Here is a 24,208-nt window from a genome sequence, read left to right on the forward strand (position 1 = left end):
CTGCTGGTCCAGGCGCATACCACTTAGGCATTGCCACATAGACATGGACGCCTGGCGGCTGTGCCGGTTCAATTCCCGATCCGGACGACCTTTGCCGTCCGGATCGGGACGGCATCCGGACGACCTTTGCCGTCCGGATCGGTCACTCCCCATCGCTCCCCCCATTTCGTGTCAGTCTACTGTCCTATCAATAAAAGCCCCAAAAACCAAATCTTTAGAATTGATATATGACATCAAAGCATGCAATCTAACTTTTCGACAATAGTTGTACAAGTCCAAATAATCAGCTCTGTGGCTGCTCATCCTCAGGGGACCAACATCTCTTATTGTACCTCTCTCTTTTCCTTATGACATTTTGACCATGACAATACTTAATCATCTCTTCTGGGCAATCACAAACAGATCTGCCACAATCTTTGGACATACTACTGTATGAGGTTTTTCCGTCCCGACAGTGACGGTATGAACTGTTGTGGGCTCAGAGCGGCGGGGCTTCCGCCTGGAAGGATATATCATCAGCAGCTTCCCGGCCAGCTCAGTGGACGTGACATACCAGCGGTGCATCAACAGCAGGGTGCGAGGAAGCAGGCTGGACTGCAGCTCCCCATTGTCATCTGTGGAAGAGAGGCAAAACAATGTCATTGTCATCTGTCTGTGTGGAAGAAGAGAGGCAGCCCAATGTCACCCATATGTTGAATTCCTCCACACCCCGACTACCACAAGATGCAAACGGAGTGTCAAGTACACAGTGATGAGTCAGCGACTGTTGTTGTCAACAATGTAAATTAAAATTACCACTACCAAATGACCAAATTACAACTTGCTAAGTGTCTTATTTGTGTCTACTGGGGTGGGGTTTGGCTATTTTGAGGATTCATGTGGATGTGTGGTAAATAGAATAAGGAATACTTTCCTGAACTCAGTCTAGAGACATTAAAGTCCTCAGTGCTCATTTAAAATTTACAAGAGTAAAAAAAGGGACCAAATGAAACTCATTACATGTGTACACCCTCTGAGTTACAACTGGATACATTTAGCAGAAAGGGGCCCAAAAATATCTTAAAAATCACACCCAGTGAAGTGAGCCGTGCCTTTATATGCATGCTCAGAACATCCCGTGAAGGTTGGCCAATGCCAAGCTATGCGGGACATACGGACATACAGACAGATGGGCAAAGCCAGACAAGCCAGATGAGCGGTTAGCACCGCTCAAAAGATAATCACACCCACTGTGTGAACTGTGCAGTGAAGTTTATTTCACTAAACGTCCCTTGAGGTTTGACCAATGCCCAGCTTTGCGGGGCGGACACACGGACGGACGGACAGACACACAAAGCCGCGACCTTTCGTTTGCCAATGGGTCCGAGCTGCATGTATCTATTCTGCATCTAGCTTAAGGCAAAACCCAAATTCAGAGTGAACATTTTTAAAGATTTTATTTTTTGGGGGGGGGCTTTTATTTTAGGACAGTAGACTGACAGGAAATGGGGAGTGACACCCAGCAAAGGTCGTCCGGATCGGGAATCGAACCAGTGCCACCAGGCATCCATGCCTATAGTGGCAATGCCTAAATGGTATGCGCCTGGACCAGTAGGCCAGCGGGCTCCCCCAGAGTGAAAATCTTTTACACAAATCTTTGCTTCTGGGGTCCCTGGAACAAAATATTTTAAGATGGGGGTCTGCGGTCAAATACATTCATTCTGGGGGTCCTTGACATGATAAAATTGGAGAACCACTGATATAAGCCAATTCTACAAATGTCTTCTAAATCCTAAAGGTTTTCTAAAAAAAACTATGTTGCTACTGTACATCAGTGGTTCTCAAACTTTGTCATGTCAAGGACCCCCAAAACGATATGTATTTGGCTGCGGACCCCCAGAAGCAAAGAGTTAAGCCCTAAGCTAGATGCAGAACATCTATTCTGCATCTAGCTTAGGGCCTCAGACCCCGTTGGCAAAAACGAGCATGTCACAAAGCCAGATGTAGGAGCGGTTAGCAGTAGTACCGCTCAGAAATACATGTTTCTGATTGGCCAACGCACCAAAAGCTTGGACGCATTCCCCCAGGAGGACGTCAAAGGGAGCTGCCTTTCCCAGGGTGGAGGACGAGCCCATTGTGCCACGTGGGACGACAGGGGGGGTTGGGGGGGAGGGGCACCTTCTGGCAGCACGGACCCACAGCTTCACGCCCCCTGCTGGGCAGGTGAACACATGGCACACCTCCACAGCTAGCCTGGAGGTCACAGGTCGTCAATGCGTCTCTGCTCACCACTCTGGACCAATCATGGAGTCCCTTTGGAGAAGGACAGAAGAGAAACATAAGCCGTCAGTGATTAAGTGTGATATTATTTTGCAAATGTATATTCAACTTCTTGTGCTTCATGCATAGCAGGGGTCTTCAATGTTTTCAGGCCAAGGACCTCTTAGTTGAGAGAGAGATGAAGCAGGGAACCCCACAACTTTTTCCAGAGATTCCATATAGTTTCGTTGTTTGACAGCACAATCATCAGTGTATGTACTGTTAAGGGAAAGAAATCTATAAAAACTATCAGGGAAAAGAATACTGAGGAGGAAAATGGATGAGGACAGAAGGACGGTCTGACAGACAGCGCTTTGTTATTGTTATTTTATACTAAGATAAAAAATGTGTTGTGAAAATGTAAGCCATTTACCATGAGAGGGAGTGGGTTGTTGGCTGATTTACCACTGTTTCAGGGTTGTGGCACGAGGCGAAGCAAGTCACACAGTTGTAACTTGCAAGGTTATTTAGTTATACCAGTAAGACTCCCTAATCGGGAGATAAGCGACCGTAGGTCGCTTATCTCCACAAATAGGGCAAAAATGTGTTTTTCCAAAATATTCCTGATCCATGTTGATGACATGAGTGTAGACATACTGTGTAGTGATTTTCGTGATTTTAGGGCAAAATCTGTAGGAGCAGTGTCCAAAAATGTGTTTATAAAAATCGGCCTGAAGGTGGCGCTAGAAGAGGGGCATGTGAGAAATGAGGGGTGGGGTCTCCGCGTTGCCTTGGCGGACGAATAGGTACCGGCCCCAGCTCTCCCGGACGCTCCTAGCCCGAGTTGCGGCATTTTATGTGAGCTGCAGTGGAGGGGGTCCTCCACTGGGGGCGTCACCACTTTTGCATCCGTTCTGGAGCACCAGGAGTGGGTGGTCCCCAGGAATTCCCCGTGAGCAGCCCCGTTGGGGTGGTCATTTGGTCATTTTTGCACATTTGGTCATTTTTTACACCTGGGGGTCCCCCAGGGACCTGGGGGTCCCTGAAGCTCCGGGGGTCCTTGGAGGTTGTAGTTTGGCAGGTAAGGAGTGTGTGTGCAAAATGTGGCATGGATCGGGGCAACGGTTGTGGAGATATGAGCAGGGCAAAAGTGTGACGTGTGACGTGTGACGGACTCACTGACTCACTCACAGACAGCCGGTGGAGGTTTTGGTAGTAAATGCGACCTGACGGTCGCAACAAGTTAACTGCAACACAACATGGGCGGGGTCCATGAGCCAACTCAAGGTTGTTGAATGATTTACCACTGTTTTAAGCCAATCAGAATCCAGTATCTGAACATGTGACCACAAAAAGTGGTAGAAAAAGGCTTTTGCCAGCGATGTGAGTGAGTGACTGAGACAAGCCTGAGAAAACATTATTGATGAGCTTGTTCAGGGATCTCTCTCCATGTGTACACATGTGACCTCATGCACACTGTGACTGGCTGCCTCTCTCTGAGAACACCTGTGGCCGCTCATCAATTCTTAACGGCGTTCCAATATCATCGGTGCATGATTTCATCAAAACAGCTGATGATTACAGACACATCCTCTTCTGGACCAGTGAACTGGACAGTGATGCACCAAACCACTAGTAGCCCTGTCAATATCCTGGGCCCTGCTGAACACTGCAAGGCTTTATGCAACCAGAACACACTGTGACTGTGGACTAAAGCAGGGGTCTTCAACGTTTTCAGGCCAAGGAACCCTTAGTTGAGAGAGAGAGATGAAGCAAGCTGCCACAACCTGTTCATAGATTCCATATAGTTGCATCTTTTGACAGCACAATGACAGCACAATCATCAACGTATTTTTGATTCTTGAACCGTCAATACTTAATAAACTTGACCTTTCACTCTGTACTTAGTCTGCTCTTTTTCCCCTCTACACCAAAGATCTTTGCTGAAAATAGCCGATCTACAAGCTCACAACGCCTCGCGCTGCTATTTTCGTCTAAAGCTCACAGAATATGGACGCTTGGTTTCAAGTGGTTAATATAAAAAAGGATAAAAAAAAGTTTCTATCACACAAAGATTTGGAGGACCCCCTGTAGTAACTCTGAGGACCCCCTAGGGGTCCCGGACCCCCTGTTGAACACCCTTGGACTAAAGAAATATATGAAAATGTTGAAAGTCAATTATTTTAACCACATCTGAAAATAGCGGAAATAGCGGTGATTGCCGCAATTTTGAATTGTTGCCTATAATTTGGCAAAATTGGGATGTGGGGTTGAATGTGGTTATTAACAAATGTTCAATACAAAGACAAGTATCCACTCACTCACAGCCCCCACCCAGCCTCTATCTATCCTATATCCAAAATGTCAACCCTTGCATTGTCCTGGGCACCACACAAAGCAATAATTAAAATGTAATGAGAATGATAATAATGAGAATTACAATTTACAATTTAGGCATTTAGCAGACCCTTTTAATCAAAGCAAATTGTCTAGGACGAGTAGATTTTGAATGAGAATGAGAATGAAAAGTTAATTTTTTGAACTAATCTCTACGAAATATCTGAAACTATTTTGTTATAAGTCACCAATTACCTGCACCTCAGATGCAATCAATTAGCATACTTTTTAAAACCATCAAACCGACTTAAAATCTACACAGTAGAATGATCCACGTATATTGTAGCAATTAAAATGCTTCCAACATTTTTCAAATGTAGTTCATAAAAAAGAAAAAAAAGAAAAGTTTAAGAAATAGTGAAAAAGGCATATCTACAGATCTTGTACCTGCTATTTTCACTAGTTTGGGTACCGGGCAAACATCTAATTTGGGTCTTGTGCCCAAAACGTTTGGGAACCACTGGTAACCACACAAATAATGTCATGTTGGGGCCATGGCAGGGTTCCACAGATAAATATTGTGAGCTATTTTCAAAATGTTAGCGTCTTTTTTTAGTTTATTAGACAATATGGCCAATGTTTAACCAGTTTTTATGTTATAGTTTGTACTTAAAAGTCATTGAATTGTCACTTTACTGTCCGCTGGCGAACCCCCCGATCGACCCACAGGTTGAGAACCACTGCCCTATAGTGATTTAGAGCTTGTCAGTAGCTTTGTGTGTAGTTAGTCACCATAACCTTGGCGAGGGACGGGTGATGTCACCAGCCAACCTTTTCATTTATTTTGTGACACTTAAGTCAATTTCAACAAATGAGGTGGGTTTCAATTGTGTGTTTGCATGAGTGCATGCATGTTCGATCGCCTGTGTGTCTTTGTATGCAATCACTCTGAATGAATTAAGCCATTGTTCCTGGACTCCAGACAGAGACATGGTTGACCATGGCACACGTTTGAATTAAGCCTTGATATTCTTTAACTTGTTTAAGGCTTAAATCAGTGGTGGAATAAGTATAGGCTACTGAAAATGTTTACTTAAGTAAAAGTATCAATACCTCAATACTCAGTAAAAGTAAATAAGTCAAAACCTCAATACAAGTAAAAATCTGGTATTTCATATTTAAACTACTTGAGTAAAAGTACAAAAGTATTGGCATCAACATATACTTAAAGGACCAAAAGTAAAAGTACTCATTATGTACACGGTCCCATTTCATGTATAGGCCTACAAATCTTTTGAAATGAGCAGAACAAGCTCACAACGTATATATAAGTAATATATATGGCCAAAGTGGTTTTGTAATAATAAAGTAACTAGTAACTTAGTTTTCAAATAATACGTTTTCAAATAATTATAGGAGTAAAAGTACAATATTTGCCTCTGAGATGTAGTGGAGTAGAAGTAAAAGTATTGACAATTGGAAATAGTCCAGTAAAGTAAAAAAAAAAATACCTCGGTAAGTAAGTAAGTACTTGAGGTATAGTACTTGAGTATATGTACTTAGTTACTTTCCACCACTGGTTTAAATACAATGATGTCTGCCAGGGTCCCCAGATGTCAATCAACGTAACGTGACCATTAAAGGTATATTCAGTGATTGTATTTCATTCAAATAAAAATATAATTGGTACATTTTCCATTCATTCTCATCACTAGAATGTGTGCTGACCATATAAGGACTTCCACCATGGCCCGTGTTGCGTGCATAGCTAGATTCGGTTTTCAGAGGTGGTCCTCGACCTGGATGGTCAAAATAAAAGTTTTGAGAACCACAGTTGCTCTGAATTAAGAACGTCTGCTAAATGCCTAAATGATTGTAAACTACTGAACTCATAAAATGCCACAGTCTCGTAGTAAATCAGTATTATACATATCCTGAAGCTGGAGACGTAGGCCTACCGATATTCAGTGATTGGGTCTAATGATCAAAACGAGAACATTATAATGGTGTAAAGTTATTGTTATCACATTTTTGTCTTAGGAATGCGACAAAAAACTAAAAAATATTATTGAACTCTACTCTCCATGGCATGAGTAATCAATAGTAAAAAAGTCATTTTGGGGGTGAACTACTCCTTTAATGAACGCTCATAGATATACACATGATATGCACCTGCAGGGGCGTCACAAGGGTGGAAAAGTGGGACTGAGTTATAGGGCCCAAGGTGGGGCCTTAATTATTTTATACTTTAGCTATTGAAAAATAGCAGGTATACAAGCTCATGGCGTGGCACCGAGTGCCGCGCTGTGAGGTTGTAGATCTGCTATTTTCGAAAAGTCGTGAAAATGTGTACAACTTTTGTAAATCAAATTTAGCTTAGAAATATTTTGAGATGAGGGTCCGTGGCCAAATACATATAATTTTGGGGGTCCTTCACATGAAAAGGTTTGAGCACCACTGACATAGAAACATAGTTTTTTCAAAAAACCTTAGAAGGATTTGAAATATTCAAAGATTTTCCCAATTTAAAAAAAATTAGCAGATCTAAAAGCTCACAGCGCGGCACTCCTTGTCACGCTGTGAGCTTGTCTGCTATAATGCATAATAATTAATGCGTTATCCCCTATGAAGAACATTCATGGGGGCCCGCAGTGAATCATTGTACCCAGGGCCCAGAATTTGGTGCGACACCCCTGTGCACATGCCATGTATACTTGACAGGAGGAGCCAATGGATTGTTGCTGTTCAAAGCAATGGCAGTGATGCACTATGTCACATAATATTCCAGTCATAACAAGGTACTGATCCGCTGATGCAGCTGATGCAGTGCTGGCAGAGATGACAGAAACACCATGGTAGGTATGCTGCACATGCTTGTTTAGGTCATAGCATTGAGAACAGTGGTAAACATCATGAGGACATTAAGCAATTGACTCAGATGCAAGCTTTTAATCACATGAGTTCAAGCATCCCTATTCTGGGGGTGGCAAAAATAGCCAATCACAAGGCTGTGAGCTTGTAGATCAGCTTTTTTCAGTGAAGAGATGGTGTTGATCGGGGGAAAGAATAGCGGAACTAGTATAGAGTCATGGGGGACCCCGTAAGCGTAAGGTTGTTAAAGGAGTAAAAGGACCATACCGGTGGTCTGGCATGTTTAGACCTTTGACACAGATGGTATGCATGACATTACTGACATTTTCCAAAGTTTGATTTCCCATCAATGTCAGGATTGTACGAATTACAAAAAACGAATTACAGAGAGACCTGTGGATAAGAAATCCAAACACAGCACAACATCTAAAGATAGTCATTAATTGTAAATGGTCTATATGGACAATATGCCTGTCAATTGATAAATGTCATGGGGTATTTACTATGCAGAAAAGGTAATTATTCTATGAAAGTCAGCAGTAGTCAATAGACCAGGGGTCTTCAACAGGGGGTCCGGGACACCTAGGGGGTCCTCAGAGTTACTACAGGGGGTCCTCCAAATCTTTGTGTGACTTTTTTTCTCCTTTTTTATATTAACCACTTGAACCCTAGGATCCATATTCTGAGAACTTTAGCCAAAAGTAGCAGATCTTGTAGATCGGCTATTTTCCGCAAAGAGGTTAAACTTAGGTGTACAGGGGAAAAAGAGCAGACATAGTACAGAGTGAAAGGTCAAGTTTATTAGCCCTAAGTATTGACGGTTTAAATATCTGAAAACAAAAACAAAATACACTAATGATTGTGCTGTCAGTCAAACGATGAAAAAATATGGACTCTATGAAAAGGTTGTGGGTGTCCCTGCTTCATCTCTCTATCAACTAAGGGGTCCTTGGCCTGAAAACATTGAAGACCCCTGCGATAGACCTTTTTCCAAAAACAAATGCACTGCTAGTGTTCCACATAGTATGATATATAATATGACATACATTTAAAATCATGAATTACTTAGGCCCATATATTTCATTAACCAGAGTCCACCAGGGGTCTATTTCCCCCCTCTACTCCAAATGTACTTTACAGAGTTTTGTAGATCGGCAATTTATTTGGCAGAATGTCCCCCCCTCCACCCAGAAAAGGGACTCTATGTTTCAAGTGGTCAAACAAAGTCAGCAGTAGAAGCCTGTGTTCCTTTTAGACACAGAGATTATCTCTGTTCCATATTTCTGCAAATATTAAAAGAAGACCTATTTCTGGACCAGCTCACACACATCACACAACTAAAACCTTATCACCTACAGCATGGAAACTGTGGCTCGCCATCTGTTTGTCCAAGGTAACTGCTAGCGTAGATACGCAATCTTGTTACATTCACAAACGTGGAGGAGGAGGTGGAGTGGAGTGCACTCAACATAAATATCTCAGAACTACTTAAAAAATCATCTAGTCGAGTCTTTTATCCATTCTCAAAGTGGATTCCATGGACTCTCGTCTGGGTTTCTTTAGGAGGGTCTAAATAGACAGTATACAAGTGGAACCTAACGGGTCCATTTGGTTCAAGGAGTAGTTCACCCAAAAGAAATATTAATTATTATAATTATCTATCAATTACACACCCCACGAAGCCTTGCATTTAAGGAGATTGTTTCGTTTTTGTTGTATTCTTAAACCAATAGTTTTATGATGATGTCCCCGGTAGGAGACTCCGCAAGTCATCAAAGTATTGGCTTAGGAATGTGACCAAAAATCTCCATGAATTCAAAGCTTCATGGGGAGTGTATAATTGATAGATAACAAGTCTTTTTTTTTTAGGTGAACTACTCCTTTAAAGGACAACTTTGTTTTTTTACAGCAAGGGTTCAAATTTTAGATAGACATTAGAGAAAAGAAAAATGTTTTCATTTACTTCTTTCTATCATTTTAGTGATTTTGATTATTTTGATTTGCATGCATGATGACCCCAGGTTGGGGGCATGCATGCAAGTGGCTAAATATGTATTTTTAGACACAATAAGCCCATTCCCAAGATACACCACAATCTTTCAGGGGCAGATGTGACTTATGGGGGCTGGTGTAAATAGTAACAAAGGAAATTGTCAGCTTATAGTGTCTAAAAAGACATATTTAGCCACTTGTACGCATGCCAACCACTGAGATCAAAATACTAAAATGGCTAAAAGGATAGAAAGCAGTAAATGAAAACATTTTAACACTCATCTTTAATTTTCTCCAATTACAATCTAAAATATGAACCCTTGTTGTAAAAAAAACTAAAGTTGTCCTTTAAGGGGAAACCTTGAAACGTATAAGTTGGAGAACCGTTGCATGCACATTGTCTCAGTCTCTCTGTTTGTTCCATGCAGCCTGATAATCAAGTCTGCACTGGGGGCTGCAGAGACAGAGACTTACGTCACGTGTTAACCTCACAGGTCCCTGCGCAATAAACTGAGAAGCACACAACTCAATTAGCAGCCCGAGTCCCTGGAGATGGCAGTCAAACAACGTCATCCATCGGAAACAACCAAATCTGTCAGGAACACAGCAGTATGGTCAAGTGAGTCAATATAGACAACACTGGAGGGCATTTCCAATTTTTTATATTTTTTGAAAATAAGCTTTAAATCAGGGGTCTTCAACGTTTTAAGGCCAAGGACCCCTTAGCTGACAGGGAGATGAAGCAGTGACCCCCACTACATATTGTATACAATTGTGTTCAGATTTTCATAGATAGATTCATAGAAGTGTTTGACAGCACTGTCATCAGTCTATGTTGGATCTGTGTTTGATGTGTTTTTTCCCCAGACATTTAACCACTTAAATCGTCCATACTTAGTAAATTTGACCTTTCACTCCATACCTATTTGCCAAAAATAGCTGATCTACAAGCTCTCAACGCCTCGCGCTGCGAGGCGTTGAGAGCTTGTAGATCTGCTATTTTTGGCTTAAGAATAGGGATAAGAGGGTTCAAGTTGTTCATTTAAAATAACTAGAAGCGTCTAGTCGGCGACCTGACCAACTCGGAACAATGTAAATAGGGAATGAATGCCCCGCCCTTTAATGCAAACCCCATTATACCTGTTTTCATAGGACCCGTTTTGACCATCTGTCTGCCTGTGTCCATTTATGCCCATATATGGAGATATCTGTATCTGTCTGTCTGTCTGTCAGCGTCCATTTTATGTCCATATTTGGAGATCACTGCAGTTATAGTTCTGGGTCCATTTTATGCCCATATATGGAGATATCTGTCTATCTGCGTCCATTTTATGCCCATATATGGAGTATCTGTCTGTGCCTCCAACTGTGTTGCAGACACAGTGCCGGTTCCCCCTTTAATGCAAACCTCATTATACCTGTTGTCATAGGACCCGTTTTGAACATCTGTTTGCCTGTGTCCATTTTATGCCCATATATGGAGATCTTTGACCATCTGTTTGCCTCTGTCCATTTATGTCCATATATGGAGATATCTGTATCTGTCTGTCTGCAATCCATTTTATGCCCATATATGGGGGCATTCATTTTATGCCCATATATGGAGAACGCGCGTGCCCGTGGGACGAACGGTTCTCGAGATACGCGGATTACATACATACATACACACTCAGAGATTTTTTGTTGACTCATGTGGCGTACGCCGTACGTGATGTCAGAGCCTTTTATGAAGTGATGTCACAATGAGTCAGAGCTTTCGCAGATTTCCTCCGGAACAGCCTGATGTCAACAATCAACCCCGCATAAGGAGATTCCGAACGTTTCGCGCCGGTTCGGGAAAACCGCGCGTCGGGTCGGGTCGAGACCCGGCACTGCACTCCGTGCCGCGGCGGGGAACGCGCGTGCCGAATCTGAAGCCGGTGGGACGAACGGTTCTCGAGATACGCGGATTACAGACAGACACACAGACAGACAGACAGACAGACACGCAGAGACTTCTCGCATTTATAGATAGATTATGCTATTACAAAAAGATTTGGAGGACCCCCTGTAGTAACTCTGAGGACCCCCTAGGGGTCCTGGACCCCCTGTTGAGGACCCCTGCTTTAAATAGTTCTATATTCTGAATTATTGCTATAGTGTTTGTTCAGTAACAGGGATCTCCATGCATGTCTACCAATTCTATTCAATCAGGATAGAGGATACAGATTAAACAGGTGAAATAGGAGGTAATGAAATAGGAGGTAATGACACAAAGAAATGAGCAGAGAAATGTGTAACCGGGTAAATGGGTGCTCTCCCCTGATTGGCTGAAATTTTGCAACCCACCTGTAAATGGATTTTCTGTTAAAGAGATTAAGGAGCTGGAGAGACAGGGAGACTCATGTTACAAAGAACACCACTTACCCTATCATGTAAACCCTATACTTTGCTGTATGTCAAATAGTGAAAATAGCCCTTATACAATTTAAGATTCAACTTTATTGTCAAATCACAGCTCTACAGGTACTTTTACACCTGTGTGTCTTTGTTGTACAAGCCCCCATCAGTTGCAGTTTCAGCAAGGAGGTTGGTTAAGGAATACAGAAAGATATGCAATATGTGTGTTCCAAGCGAGTCGCCTTTGTTTTTGACTATTTGCAACATGGTAAAACCGGTTTCACTGATGTGCGGGGGAGGGGTAAGGTGGTCCGCGTAAGGGGGCCAAGCCACCTCATGCGGACTCCCCCCGTGCCGTAGGGCCTGAATATCATATATAGTGCAAAGTATAAAAAATGCTATAAAACAGCAATGAAATACAATTTAAATGACAGTAGAAAAAAATCTCCAAAAGCTCGCTATTTGTGCAGAATGTTCACTGCCATGTTTTCACCGGACCTTTGCCTATTTTCGCAGAATGTTTTCCTGTTTTGCAGAGTGCTCATTAAGACATGGCCAGAATAGACCAGAATGTTTGTCAAGCAGTACTTCCGGGTAGTATGTGTATGAAGATTTACACAATATAAACTGAAGTGTCCAGAACATTAGCTATGTCTATAGTCAACCTGTGGATATTTAGATCAAAATAATGTTTCTAATTCTCAGTGGCGTCAGTACTCAGTATTCTCAGTAACTAAGTACATTTACTCAAGTACTGTACTTAAGTAAAATTTTGAGGTATTTGTACTTTACTGTAGTATTTCCAATACTTTTACTTCTACTCCACTACATCTCAGATCCAAATATTGTACTTTTACTCCATTACAATTATTTGAACATTTTAGTTAAGTTACTTTGCACATATAAATTATAATATTATAAAACATACCGGTACATAAACCACTTTACCCTATTTTATACCATGCCTATTTGAAAAGGGTTAGTACTACAAGCACACAACGCTTTGCATCATATCTGCTATTTTCAAACATTTTGTACTTTTTCTTTTGGTACTTTAAGTACATTTTGATGCCAACATTTTCATACTTTTACTCAAGTACATTTTGAACATTTTACACATTTGGACATTTACTTGTAGAGTATTTCTACATAGTATTGATACTTTTACTTAAAGGAGCTATAGTCAACTTTTTCTTGAAAAACGGATGCTAAAATAAAAATAATGTTTCGAAAATATTTTATAAAAAAATAAGCTTCATATATGTGTTTCAATTAAAAAATGACCACAAAAAGCAGAAAAATAATGATAAAATAATCATTTTGGCCCTTTGTTTACATTTACGGGCCCTGTAAATGTAAACAAAGGACCAAAATGATTATTTTATCATTATTTTTCCGCTTTTTGTGGTCATTTTTTAATTGAAACACATATATGAAGCTTATTTTTTTATAAAATATTTTTGAAACATTATTTTTATTTTAGCATCCGTTTTTCAAGAAAAAGTTGACTATAGCTCCTTTAAGTAAAACATTTGAGTACTTTTTACACCACTGCTAAGTGCTAATACTCAATAACAATATCAAGTGTCATGGTCTCACAGAAACAAGGTTCATGAATAATACGTCTCCAATGCGACGCTACAGGCGTTATCTATACCCGCAAATACCTTTCTGGTTGTGGTGATGTCATGATGACTTGGTCTATATTAGGGATGCTGGCAGGGACGTGCTGGCCATTGGGAAAGGCGGGACAACTCCCGAACGGCCGGTTCATTCCCGGCCGGTCCAGGCCGGCCATTAGGAAAAAATTAAAAATAAAATGTCGGCCTTCGTTCCATTTTGGGGGCTGGGCGGCCAACAAAGTAAATCGTCACTGTCGGGCAGAAACCTCGTATCTCCAAGTTTCAAATTTATATTTTTTTTCGCAAAGCAAAGCCCTGCTTCATCATATAAGGCCGTTGCACAAAAGTAGTGAAAACAGACGATCTACAAGCACACAACGCCTCGCAATGCGAGGCGTTGTGTGCTTGTAGATCGGCTGTTTTCACTAGTTTAAATCATTTTTAAAATGATAAATACAAAACAAACGGTTTTGGACATATAAGGTTTCCACCCGACAACGACGAAATATAACTAAAAAAAAAGAAAAATGAGGGCCTCTCCAACTCTTTTTCCCGGGCTGAATCAGGGGCCCAGCACGTCCCTGTTAACTCCCCTATTCATCAGACCAAACTGTAACTGTACTGTGCTGCTGCAAAACTCCCATTAAAAATGATTAATGTCTATGCCTTCAATCCAGTCAGATGTGGAAACAAACAAGTGCTGCAACAGCAGAGTTGAGAACCAGGTCACAAGAGCCCATACAAAACTCACTTCAGGTCAGAGACATTTTGTTGTCCTAAAAAAACAGAAGGTGATTAGCAATAGCTTGTGTTTTCAATTTATGCTGAAGTCTTAACATTTAAGCCTAATTAACATTTGTTGAACAAAGCATGTGAATCATCGTGAGCCTTTGTTTACTGCTGAGATTATTTTCTAAATTTATCAGAAACCCCAACGCAAGAATTCCATTGGAGATCTGTGGTGGGAACCACAGATCACACCAAATTCTGGGCCCTGGGTACAAGGATTCACTGCTGGCCCCCCATGAATGTTCTTCATAGGGGGAGGGGGTTTAACCCATTTAGACTGGGAACGCATTATTACCCATTATTTTGTGCTTTAACTATTGAAAAAAAAAAAGAAAAAGCTATGTTTCCATGTCGGTGGTGCTCAAACATTTTCATGTGAAGGACCCCCAAAATGATATGTATTTGGCCACGGACCCGCATCTCAAAATATTTAGTTCCAGGGACCCCCCCCAGAAACTCAAATTTTAGTTACAAATGTTCGCTTAAAAAATACATAGCCCATATTCAAAGATTTGCACACATTTTCACGACTTTTCAAAAATAGATCTACAAGCTCGCAGCGTGAGCGTGGCACTGTGAGCTTGTATATCTGCTATTTTTCAATAGTATAAAATAATTAAGGCCCCTCCGCCCTCAGTCCCACTTCCCCTTCCCACATTTTTCAGGCACCCTAACTACATATTGTATAAAATTGAGTTGCAGATTAAACCTTTTCCTAGATTTCATATAATTATTTGACGACACTATCAAAACCCAATCCCAACATAATTTGATGGTGTTAGTTGGGTGGAAGGCCCCTTTAACAGAATCACTACTGTACCATACTGTATAGGCTAACGTTTAGCGTTTTCTCAACAACAAAGGATCTAAAAAGAAAAAGAAAAAGGTTCAATGTGGCAGTAGATTCCTGTATTTAACTGCCAGGTTCAATACAAGAAATCAACTGCTGTGCTTTTGTTTATTATACCACTTGAGAATAGATTCTCACCCACATGTTTATTTTCTGTGTAGATCAGTGCCCCAGGATCAGTTAATATGCTGACCTTGATAGCTGCTATGTGTGGGATTCATAGACACACACAACTGGAGAAATAATGCCTTGCTCGGGGGCATTAACTTCATTTCCATTTTTGTGCGAATAGATTTTGGTTCTCAAACTTTGACATTTGACCAGTTAGGGTCCATTTGGTTCCATTTGACAGTGTACTGTACAAATGGAACCAAATGAGTTACAGACTTGTAAGGGTCAATTTAGACCCCCATAAAGGAACCTAGAGAGTCCCTGAAATCCACTTTGAGAACCACTGGCCTATAGTATACGATATTTCAACTCTCTATTAATGGGTGCGTTGTGAGCTTGTAGATCAACTATTTTCACTATACTTTTATAAACAAATAGTAATAAAAAAAGAACTGTTTAGGACATTTTCACCCGACAGCAAGGATCAGCACCAACCAGCTGTTCACACAATCACATCTACATAACCATTAAGGCCGTCACACGTCCTAGCTTCCTCCTGCTCGTGACGCAGCATTAACGCACAAACAACAAACAGGCTATTCTGAAAACTTTTAATGACGACCCTGTTTTGACGTTGCTGTTCCACTAAGGCACACCCGTCTTATCTTCATCAGAAAGTCAAGCGCTTAAATGGATTACACCTCAATATTACAGGAAAAAGGACAGACACTGACACACACTCTTGTGTGTCGCTCTTCCCCTTTCGCTGAATTTCTCGCCTTAGTCGTGCACGTTGGGGTCAGCTGTGCCCTTTAGCACGACTTGTGCTTTCTACTTTCACAATGGGTCACTGTGTCTCTGCCTGTGGCTGGTTGCATCAAAGTCTGAGTGTGCGTACTCACACACTCGAGTGATATAATACTGTTTGTGGATTTATGCACACACGCGCAGACACACACACACACACAAACACACACGCGCTCACAGACAAGGGTACACTGCTACACATGCACACATAATCACACACAAATGTCACACCCCTACACTTCCAGCGCCGGGACGTGTCCCTAAATATATAGTATTACATACACACACATCCCACGTGTTGAAGCACAGTCTCTTGGAGTTGTTCCACGCTGGCCTCCAATCCTCTACTAAAATGAAATAAAAACAAAACACAAGATCTGAGAGCCTTGCATGCAGACAAAGAGAATAAACAGCCAAAGACATACTAGACAGACAGACACACAGACAGACACCAGACTGACGGGTCACCAGATTGACGTACGGGAAGATTGACAGATAGATGGACACTGAGATGGGGCAGAGGGACAGGAATAGACATACATAGTACCAAGTACATGATAGACAGAGAGAGAGAGAGAGAGAGAGAACTATTAACATACTATATCCTGTGTCTTACTGCATTGACCTCAGGTTCACACTCATACTATCAGCCAAACAGACGAGAAACAATGACACACACACAGAAGAGTGCAAGACCAAGAAAACACCTCCCTGACTAACCTTGAAGGTCTCAGTCAACCTCTCAGCGAGGGACCGTACACCACTTCTTAAACAGCAGCAGCACCCAAAGATAGTAAACAGCAAGGACAAAGTCCACACGCGCGCACACACACACACACACACACACACACACACACACACACACACACACACACACACACACACACACACACACACACACACACACACACACACACACACACACACACACACACACACACACACACACACACACACACACACACACACACACACACACACACACACACACACACACACACACAGTATATATAAAACCCACCTACTGTATTTCAGCAGCACTATTAAACTTCCCCTATAAAAAGGGCATTAGCATCCATGCAGGACAAAGATCAATATTCCTCCCAGGGAGCCAGCCTACTGTGTAGTGTGTGTGTGTGTGTGTGTATATATAGGACAGAAGACCCGGCTGCGAGATACAGCAGGCTGCAACTGGCTACTGACGTGAGAAACTCCCATGATAGAGTACACGCTATGCTCCGCTGTCCCCTCCTCCTCTCCTCTCCTCTCCTTTCCTCCTCCTCCTGTTGGTAAACACAGCAGCCTGCTGCCTGGAGCAGAGGCAGCAGCAATGGAGCAACCATGACATGTGACCTCTCATTCCCCAAACACACACACACACACACACACACATCCTCAGAAGGACATGCACACATGCACGCACGCACACACTCACACTCACACTCACACTCACACACACACAGTGTAATGTAGGAATATGCATGATGACCAGAGCTGACCACCAGACAACACGTTGGGAAGGAACACAACACCGGTCAGACCTGTACGCTGACAGCTGGCGGGCTTCTTGGTGTGTGTGTGTGTGTGTGTGTGTGTGTGTGTGTGTGTGTGTGTGTGTGTGTGTGTGTGTGTGTGTGTGTGTGTGTGTGTGTGTGTGCATACTCCACGTTAACAACAACCTTACTATGGGGCACACATAGGCAAAAATAGCAGATCTACAAGCTCACAACCTTTCACAACATGACTGACTCATTTGTGAGAAAACAAATTGTGAACTGTATAGAGTCAGCCTAGCATAGAGCCCTGGGAGACCCTGGAACTATACTGTATATAGGGTTTAAGTGGTTAATTGCCTCATGTTTTAACTAACTTTGATATGGAATTCAGCAGGCTTGCTCCAAAAGTCTTCTGGCAGACGATTACATTTTGTATCTAAATCAGAGTCATCAAAGTCACCAAAAGTAATGTCATCATAATGTCCATGGAAAGGCAGCAAGCAGCTCATGGGATAATTAATTGTGGTGCTGAGGAGCCATATATCACAACTAAGTGATATACTACAACCTAATTATCCTGTACTGGTGATTCAAGTTGTCAAAGTGTTGGCCATTGCCATGTCACGCGTGGCCGGATGTCAACTCAAGCAGTTTGACTCAAGAGCTTCAGAACAGTCTTGGACTGGACTCTTTTACAAGAGTTGCAAATTCAAGCCTCATTTGTACTTTGCTGTACAACCGCATTGCTACCAGAAACAACGGTCACATAACGAAGTACGCTGTAAGCACAGTAAGCTTACAGGAACTGCTGTCAAGAAAACGAAGGAAAGAGGTTGATTGTTCTGCATCATTGGAATAATGAACTACAACTACAACCAACTGAAACTAGAACTACAATGGGGAAATCTAGCTCTTTCAAACGACCATCATTTCAAAAACGGAGCGTCGGGAGGGTTAGCGACTCACCCCACGGAGGTTAGGGTTAGGTTTGGGTGTCGAAAAGATGACACATAGAAACAGCGAAACGCTCCCAACTACAATACCCACAGATGATAGACAAATGGAAAAGATCCTTTGTAGCTCATAATATAGAGGTTGCTACTATAAGCTGTAAGATTTAAGTGTTAATAATATCTCAGATTTAATTTAGTTAATTTAATGAGTTTACAACAACCAAATGTAACCAAAAGCATTAGCTGCCTATTGTATGCACTCATGATATAAGGCCCTTTGAATACAATCGTCTAACAAATAGCATAGTGTTCATCCTACTTTGTACTGTATACTCCTTTTGTGTAAAATAACAAAGAAATTGAATTTCTCACAGCTATTTTTGTATTAGAGAGAGAAAAAGGTAAAAGCACATTATCACTTAGACATAGAGGACTGGACGGTGTGTAATTCATATCATAATGCATAATGCTACGACCTTGTATTGTTATGTTGCCTCTGATGTGTTCTATAATTCAACTGATTTGTCCATGGATGCACATGTACTGTATGTCCCAGCTCTAGATAGAAGGGATGGGTTGGTTGGTAGAAGATCAGTAAGAATAGCTATATTTATATTCTTTTCCTGTTATCTAAGTGACTGTATATATTAGAGACAGATCTTTGGGTTGGCCAATCCAAATGCACAGATGTTGGAGGGTCCCAGACCAACGCTTACCGATGTTTTGACCGATATTTTGTAATAGCCTACATAAATTAATTATGATTTCATGATTTGTGGCATTTCTATCTCCGCCGAAACGCCTGAGACCAGGTTTTTGTCCCTGTATGTCTGTGTGTCTGTCTGTCTGTCCGTCCGTCCGTCCATCCATCCGGAAAACAAAGCCAAAACAGCTAACCAAAGCTGGACAGGCACCAGCCGCACCACAGAACACTCCACACCACTGTTTCTATATCAGTGGTTTCATGTCAAGGACCCCCTAGAATTAAATGTATCTGACCGCAGACCCTCATCTCAAAATATTTAGTTCCAGGGACCAAGAGAAAGAAAGCTTTGCGTTACAAATGTTTGCTTTAAACTAGTCCTTGTGCCCGGGGTGTGCACGGTATGTAGGAGTCTCAGAAGTAATATTGGAGTGCCCGTTGGGCAGATCTTTATGCCCATATATGGTGTTCCGTGATCTCCAAATTTGGGCATTGTTTCTGCATGCGGCTGTTATCATGGCGGTGACCGACGCATGCGCAGTACAGGCAGTGGTATCAGTGATGTCAGTTATGTCCAAATTTGGGCACTGTCAGGTAACTGGTTTAAATAACTTGCAACCCACCCATGGTGAGCATGTCAGAGAGCTGATCAACACCAGGTTGTCACGTGCCATAGAACAGTGGTTCTCCAGGGCTGTATTAATCATTGGGCCAGTGGGGCCGTTGCCAGGGGCCCTTGGCTCTTAGGGGCCCTTGGGGGAACTGGGCCATTAACAATTTACTCAAGTTAAATGTATAGGTTAATTAAAAATCAAATGTGTGGGGCCCTCCTCTGTTAAATGGTAAATGGTGCATTTATATAGCGCTTTTATCCAAAGCGCTTTACAGAGATTGTGCATTACATTCACCCATTCACGCACACATTCATACACCGGTGGTGGAGGAAACCATGCAAGGCACCAAGCTGCTCACCGGGAGCAATGTGGGGTTCAGAGTCTTGCCCAAGGACCCTTCGACATTAACTCAGGGGGAGCCCGGATTCGAACTGGGAACCCTTCGGGAAGCCTTCGTGCTCTAATAACGGTTTCTCTACCCCTGAGCTATGCCGCCCCTCTGTTGTCTACAGGTGCTTTCTTTGCCCACAGATGATCATCATGGCTTAAAATCTGAGCTGGGTAGTGCGAGTCGGAAGGGAGGGGGGGTTATAGTGGAGGGTCGAGGGGGCCCTAAAAAATTATAGGCCAGGGGCCCTCACTGGGGTTAATCCGTCCCTGTGGTTCTCAACCTGTGGGTCAGTACCCCCAGGCCCCAGCGCGGCCCCACATGATTTTAGGAGGGTCCCTAGACGACAGTGAAATGACAATTTCACTGTCGTTTATATGCTACCTAAAAAGCAATTACTGCATCAAAAGTAATCAACAAACTATACTACAAAACTGGTCACACATTGGACAAATTGTCAGATACTCCTATATGAGCACTCATCCTGGACAAAAAGCAGATCTACAAACCCAACACGTGTGCCCATAGTGATTTGACCATTAATTAAGTTGTGACCCTTTGAACTTCAGCTGAATTCTCACAATTTACATACTCATTATAAACTATCTTAAGTTGGACACATTAAGTTGGAGCATAACAGACTCACGTTGTGGGTTTATGAGAATCATAGCACCCAGAGTAAAAAGCATCTTCACAGCATCTTCAGTGCATCACTGCAGTTTTGTGTGTTGTATGTTCGCTTGCTTGTTTCCATGGTTTACAGTTTGTGTGCGTGTGCATACTGTATGTCCTTCCTGCCATGTGTGTTTGTGTAACCCAGTTACAGATACATACTGTACATGTATCTGCACAGGAAAACCCGGTGTTAAACGGATAGTTCACTCCCAAAATGATTTTTCTTCCTATCGATTAGCTAGAGGAGACCCTGCCGGTCATCAAATCATTGGCTTAGGAATGCGACAAAAACGACAGAATCTCCATGAATTCAAGGCTCCATGGGGCGTGTAATTGATAGATTATTTTGGTTGAACTATCCCTTTAATGTAACTCCGATACTATAAAAAATTACCCAAAAGGACCTGTAAGGGTTAAGGCAAGGGTCTTCAACAGGGGGTCCGGGACCCTCAGGGGGTCCCCAGAGTTACTACAGGGGGTCCTCCAAATCTTTGTGTGATAGAAGCTTTTTTCCTCCCTTTATTTATACTAGAAGCTCGGGCGGCCCAGCGTCTAGTCGGCGACCTGGCCAACTCGGAACAATGTAAATAGGGAATGAATGCCCCGCCCTTTAATGCAAACCCCATTATACCTGTTTTCATAGGACCCGTTTTGACCATTTGTCTGCCTGTGTCCATTTATGCCCATATATGGAGATATCTGTATCTGTCTGTCTGTCGGTGTCCATTTTATGTCCATATATGGAGATCACTGCAGTTATAGTTCTGGGTCCATTTTATGCCCATATATGCCCATATATGGAGATATCTGTCTATCTGCGTCCATTTTATGCCCATATATGGAGATCTCTGTATCTGTCTGTCTGTGTCCCTTTTATGCCCGTATATGGAGATCTTTGTGATTCTGCATCCATTGTATGCCCATATATGCCATATATGGAGATATCTGTTTATCTGCGTCCATTTTATGCCCATATATGAGATTTCTGTCGCTTTTTCAAACAGATGGTCAAAACGGGTCCTATGACAACAGGTATAATAAGGTTTGCATTAAAGGGGGAACCGGCACTGTGTCTGCAACACAGTCGGAGGCACAGACAGATACAGAGATCTCCATAATGGGAATAAAGGGACACAGACAAACAGATGGAGGAGGAGACAAACTTAATGCAAACCCCATTATACCTGTTGTCATAGGACCCGTTTTGACCATCTGTTTGCCTGTGTCCATTTATGCCCATATATGGAGATATCTGTATCTGTCTGTCTGCGTCCACGTTATGCCCATATATGGAGATCTTTGACCATCTGTTTGCCTGTGTCCATTTATGCCCATATATGGAGATATCTGTATTTGTCTGTCTGCATCCATTTTATGCCCATATATGGAGATCTATGCAGACACAGTGCCAGTTCCGGAAAATCCTGATGTCAGACATCAGAATCCGAACCTTTCGTGCTGGTTCCAGAAAATCGTGTATCGGGTCGGGTCGAGGCCGAGCACTGCACTACCTGCTGCGGTGGGGAACGCACGTGCCGAATTTGAAATAGGGAATGAATGCCCCACCCTTTAATGCAAACCCCATGAATGCCCCACCCTTTAATGCAAACCCCAATATACCTGTTGTCATAGGACACGTTTTGACCATCTGTTTGTCTTTGTCCACTTATGCCCATATATGAAGATCTCTGCACACACAGTACCGGTTGCAGAAAACTCTGATGTCAGACTTTATGCCCATATCTGGAGAACGCGCGTGCCGGTGGGAAGAAGGGTTCTCGAGATACGCGGATTACATACATACATACACATTCACAGAGATTTTGTGTTGACTCATGTGGCGTACGTGATGTCAGAGCCTTTTATGGAAATATCTGTTTATCTGCGTCCATTTTATGCCCATATATGAGATTTCTGTCGCTTTTTCAAACAGATGGTCAAAACGGGTCCTATGACAACAGGTATAATAAGGTTTGCATTAAAGGGGGAACCGGCACTGTGTCTGCAACACAGTCGGAGGCACAGACAGATACAGAGATCTCCATAATGGGAATAAAGGGACACAGACAAACAGATGGAGGAGGAGACAAACTTAATGCAAACCCCATTATACCTGTTGTCATAGGACCCGTTTTGACCATCTGTTTGCCTGTGTCCATTTATGCCCATATATGGAGATATCTGTATCTGTCTGTCTGCGTCCACGTTATGCCCATATATGGAGATCTTTGACCATCTGTTTGCCTGTGTCCATTTATGCCCATATATGGAGATATCTGTATTTGTCTGTCTGCATCCATTTTATGCCCATATATGGAGATCTATGCAGACACAGTGCCAGTTCCGGAAAATCCTGATGTCAGACATCAGAATCCGAACCTTTCGTGCTGGTTCCAGAAAATCGTGTATCGGGTCGGGTCGGGTCGAGGCCGAGCACTGCACTACCTGCTGCGGTGGGGAACGCACGTGCCGAATTTGAAATAGGGAATGAATGCCCCACCCTTTAATGCAAACCCCATGAATGCCCCACCCTTTAATGCAAACCCCAATATACCTGTTGTCATAGGACACGTTTTGACCATCTGTTTGTCTTTGTCCACTTATGCCCATATATGAAGATCTCTGCACACACAGTACCGGTTGCAGAAAACTCTGATGTCAGACTTTATGCCCATATCTGGAGAACGCGCGTGCCGGTGGGAAGAAGGGTTCTCGAGATACGCGGATTACATACATACATACACATCAACACAGTCGGAGGCACAGACAGATACAGAGATCTCCATAATGGGAATAAAGGGACACAGACAAACAGATGGAGGAGGAGACAAACTTAATGCAAACCCCATTATACCTGTTGTCATAGGACCCGTTTTGACCATCTGTTTGCCTGTGTCCATTTATGCCCATATATGGAGATATCTGTATCTGTCTGTCTGCGTCCACGTTATGCCCATATATGGAGATCTTTGACCATCTGTTTGCCTGTGTCCATTTATGCCCATATATGGAGATATCTGTATTTGTCTGTCTGCATCCATTTTATGCCCATATATGGAGATCTATGCAGACACAGTGCCAGTTCCGGAAAATCCTGATGTCAGACATCAGAATCCGAACCTTTCGTGCTGGTTCCAGAAAATCGTGTATCGGGTCGGGTCGGGTCGAGGCCGAGCACTGCACTACCTGCTGCGGTGGGGAACGCACGTGCCGAATTTGAAATAGGGAATGAATGCCCCACCCTTTAATGCAAACCCCATGAATGCCCCACCCTTTAATGCAAACCCCAATATACCTGTTGTCATAGGACACGTTTTGACCATCTGTTTGTCTTTGTCCACTTATGCCCATATATGAAGATCTCTGCACACACAGTACCGGTT

General features: G+C 42.6%; 1 protein-coding gene across 1 annotated transcript in view; it reads right to left on the minus strand.

Moving 5' to 3' along the window:
• Positions 1 to 2,114, minus strand: part of rasgrp3 (RAS guanyl releasing protein 3 (calcium and DAG-regulated)) — a gene marked incomplete at its 5' end in the record, with an annotated part of 30,706 nt that extends 28,592 nt beyond the window's left edge. Inside the window, 2 exons of the mRNA XM_080740280.1 lie at positions 512 to 614; positions 2,042 to 2,114. Of these exons, the coding sequence (XP_080596406.1) occupies positions 512 to 614; positions 2,042 to 2,114 (176 nt within the window). The remainder of the gene's footprint in view (positions 1 to 511; positions 615 to 2,041) is intronic.
• Positions 2,115 to 24,208: the final 22,094 nt, after the last annotated feature.

The sequence above is a fragment of the Nannobrachium achirus genome, assembly GCF_963921795.1.
Source record: "Nannobrachium achirus genome assembly, chromosome: 13".
Taxonomy (NCBI): Eukaryota; Metazoa; Chordata; class Actinopteri; order Myctophiformes; family Myctophidae; genus Nannobrachium; species Nannobrachium achirus.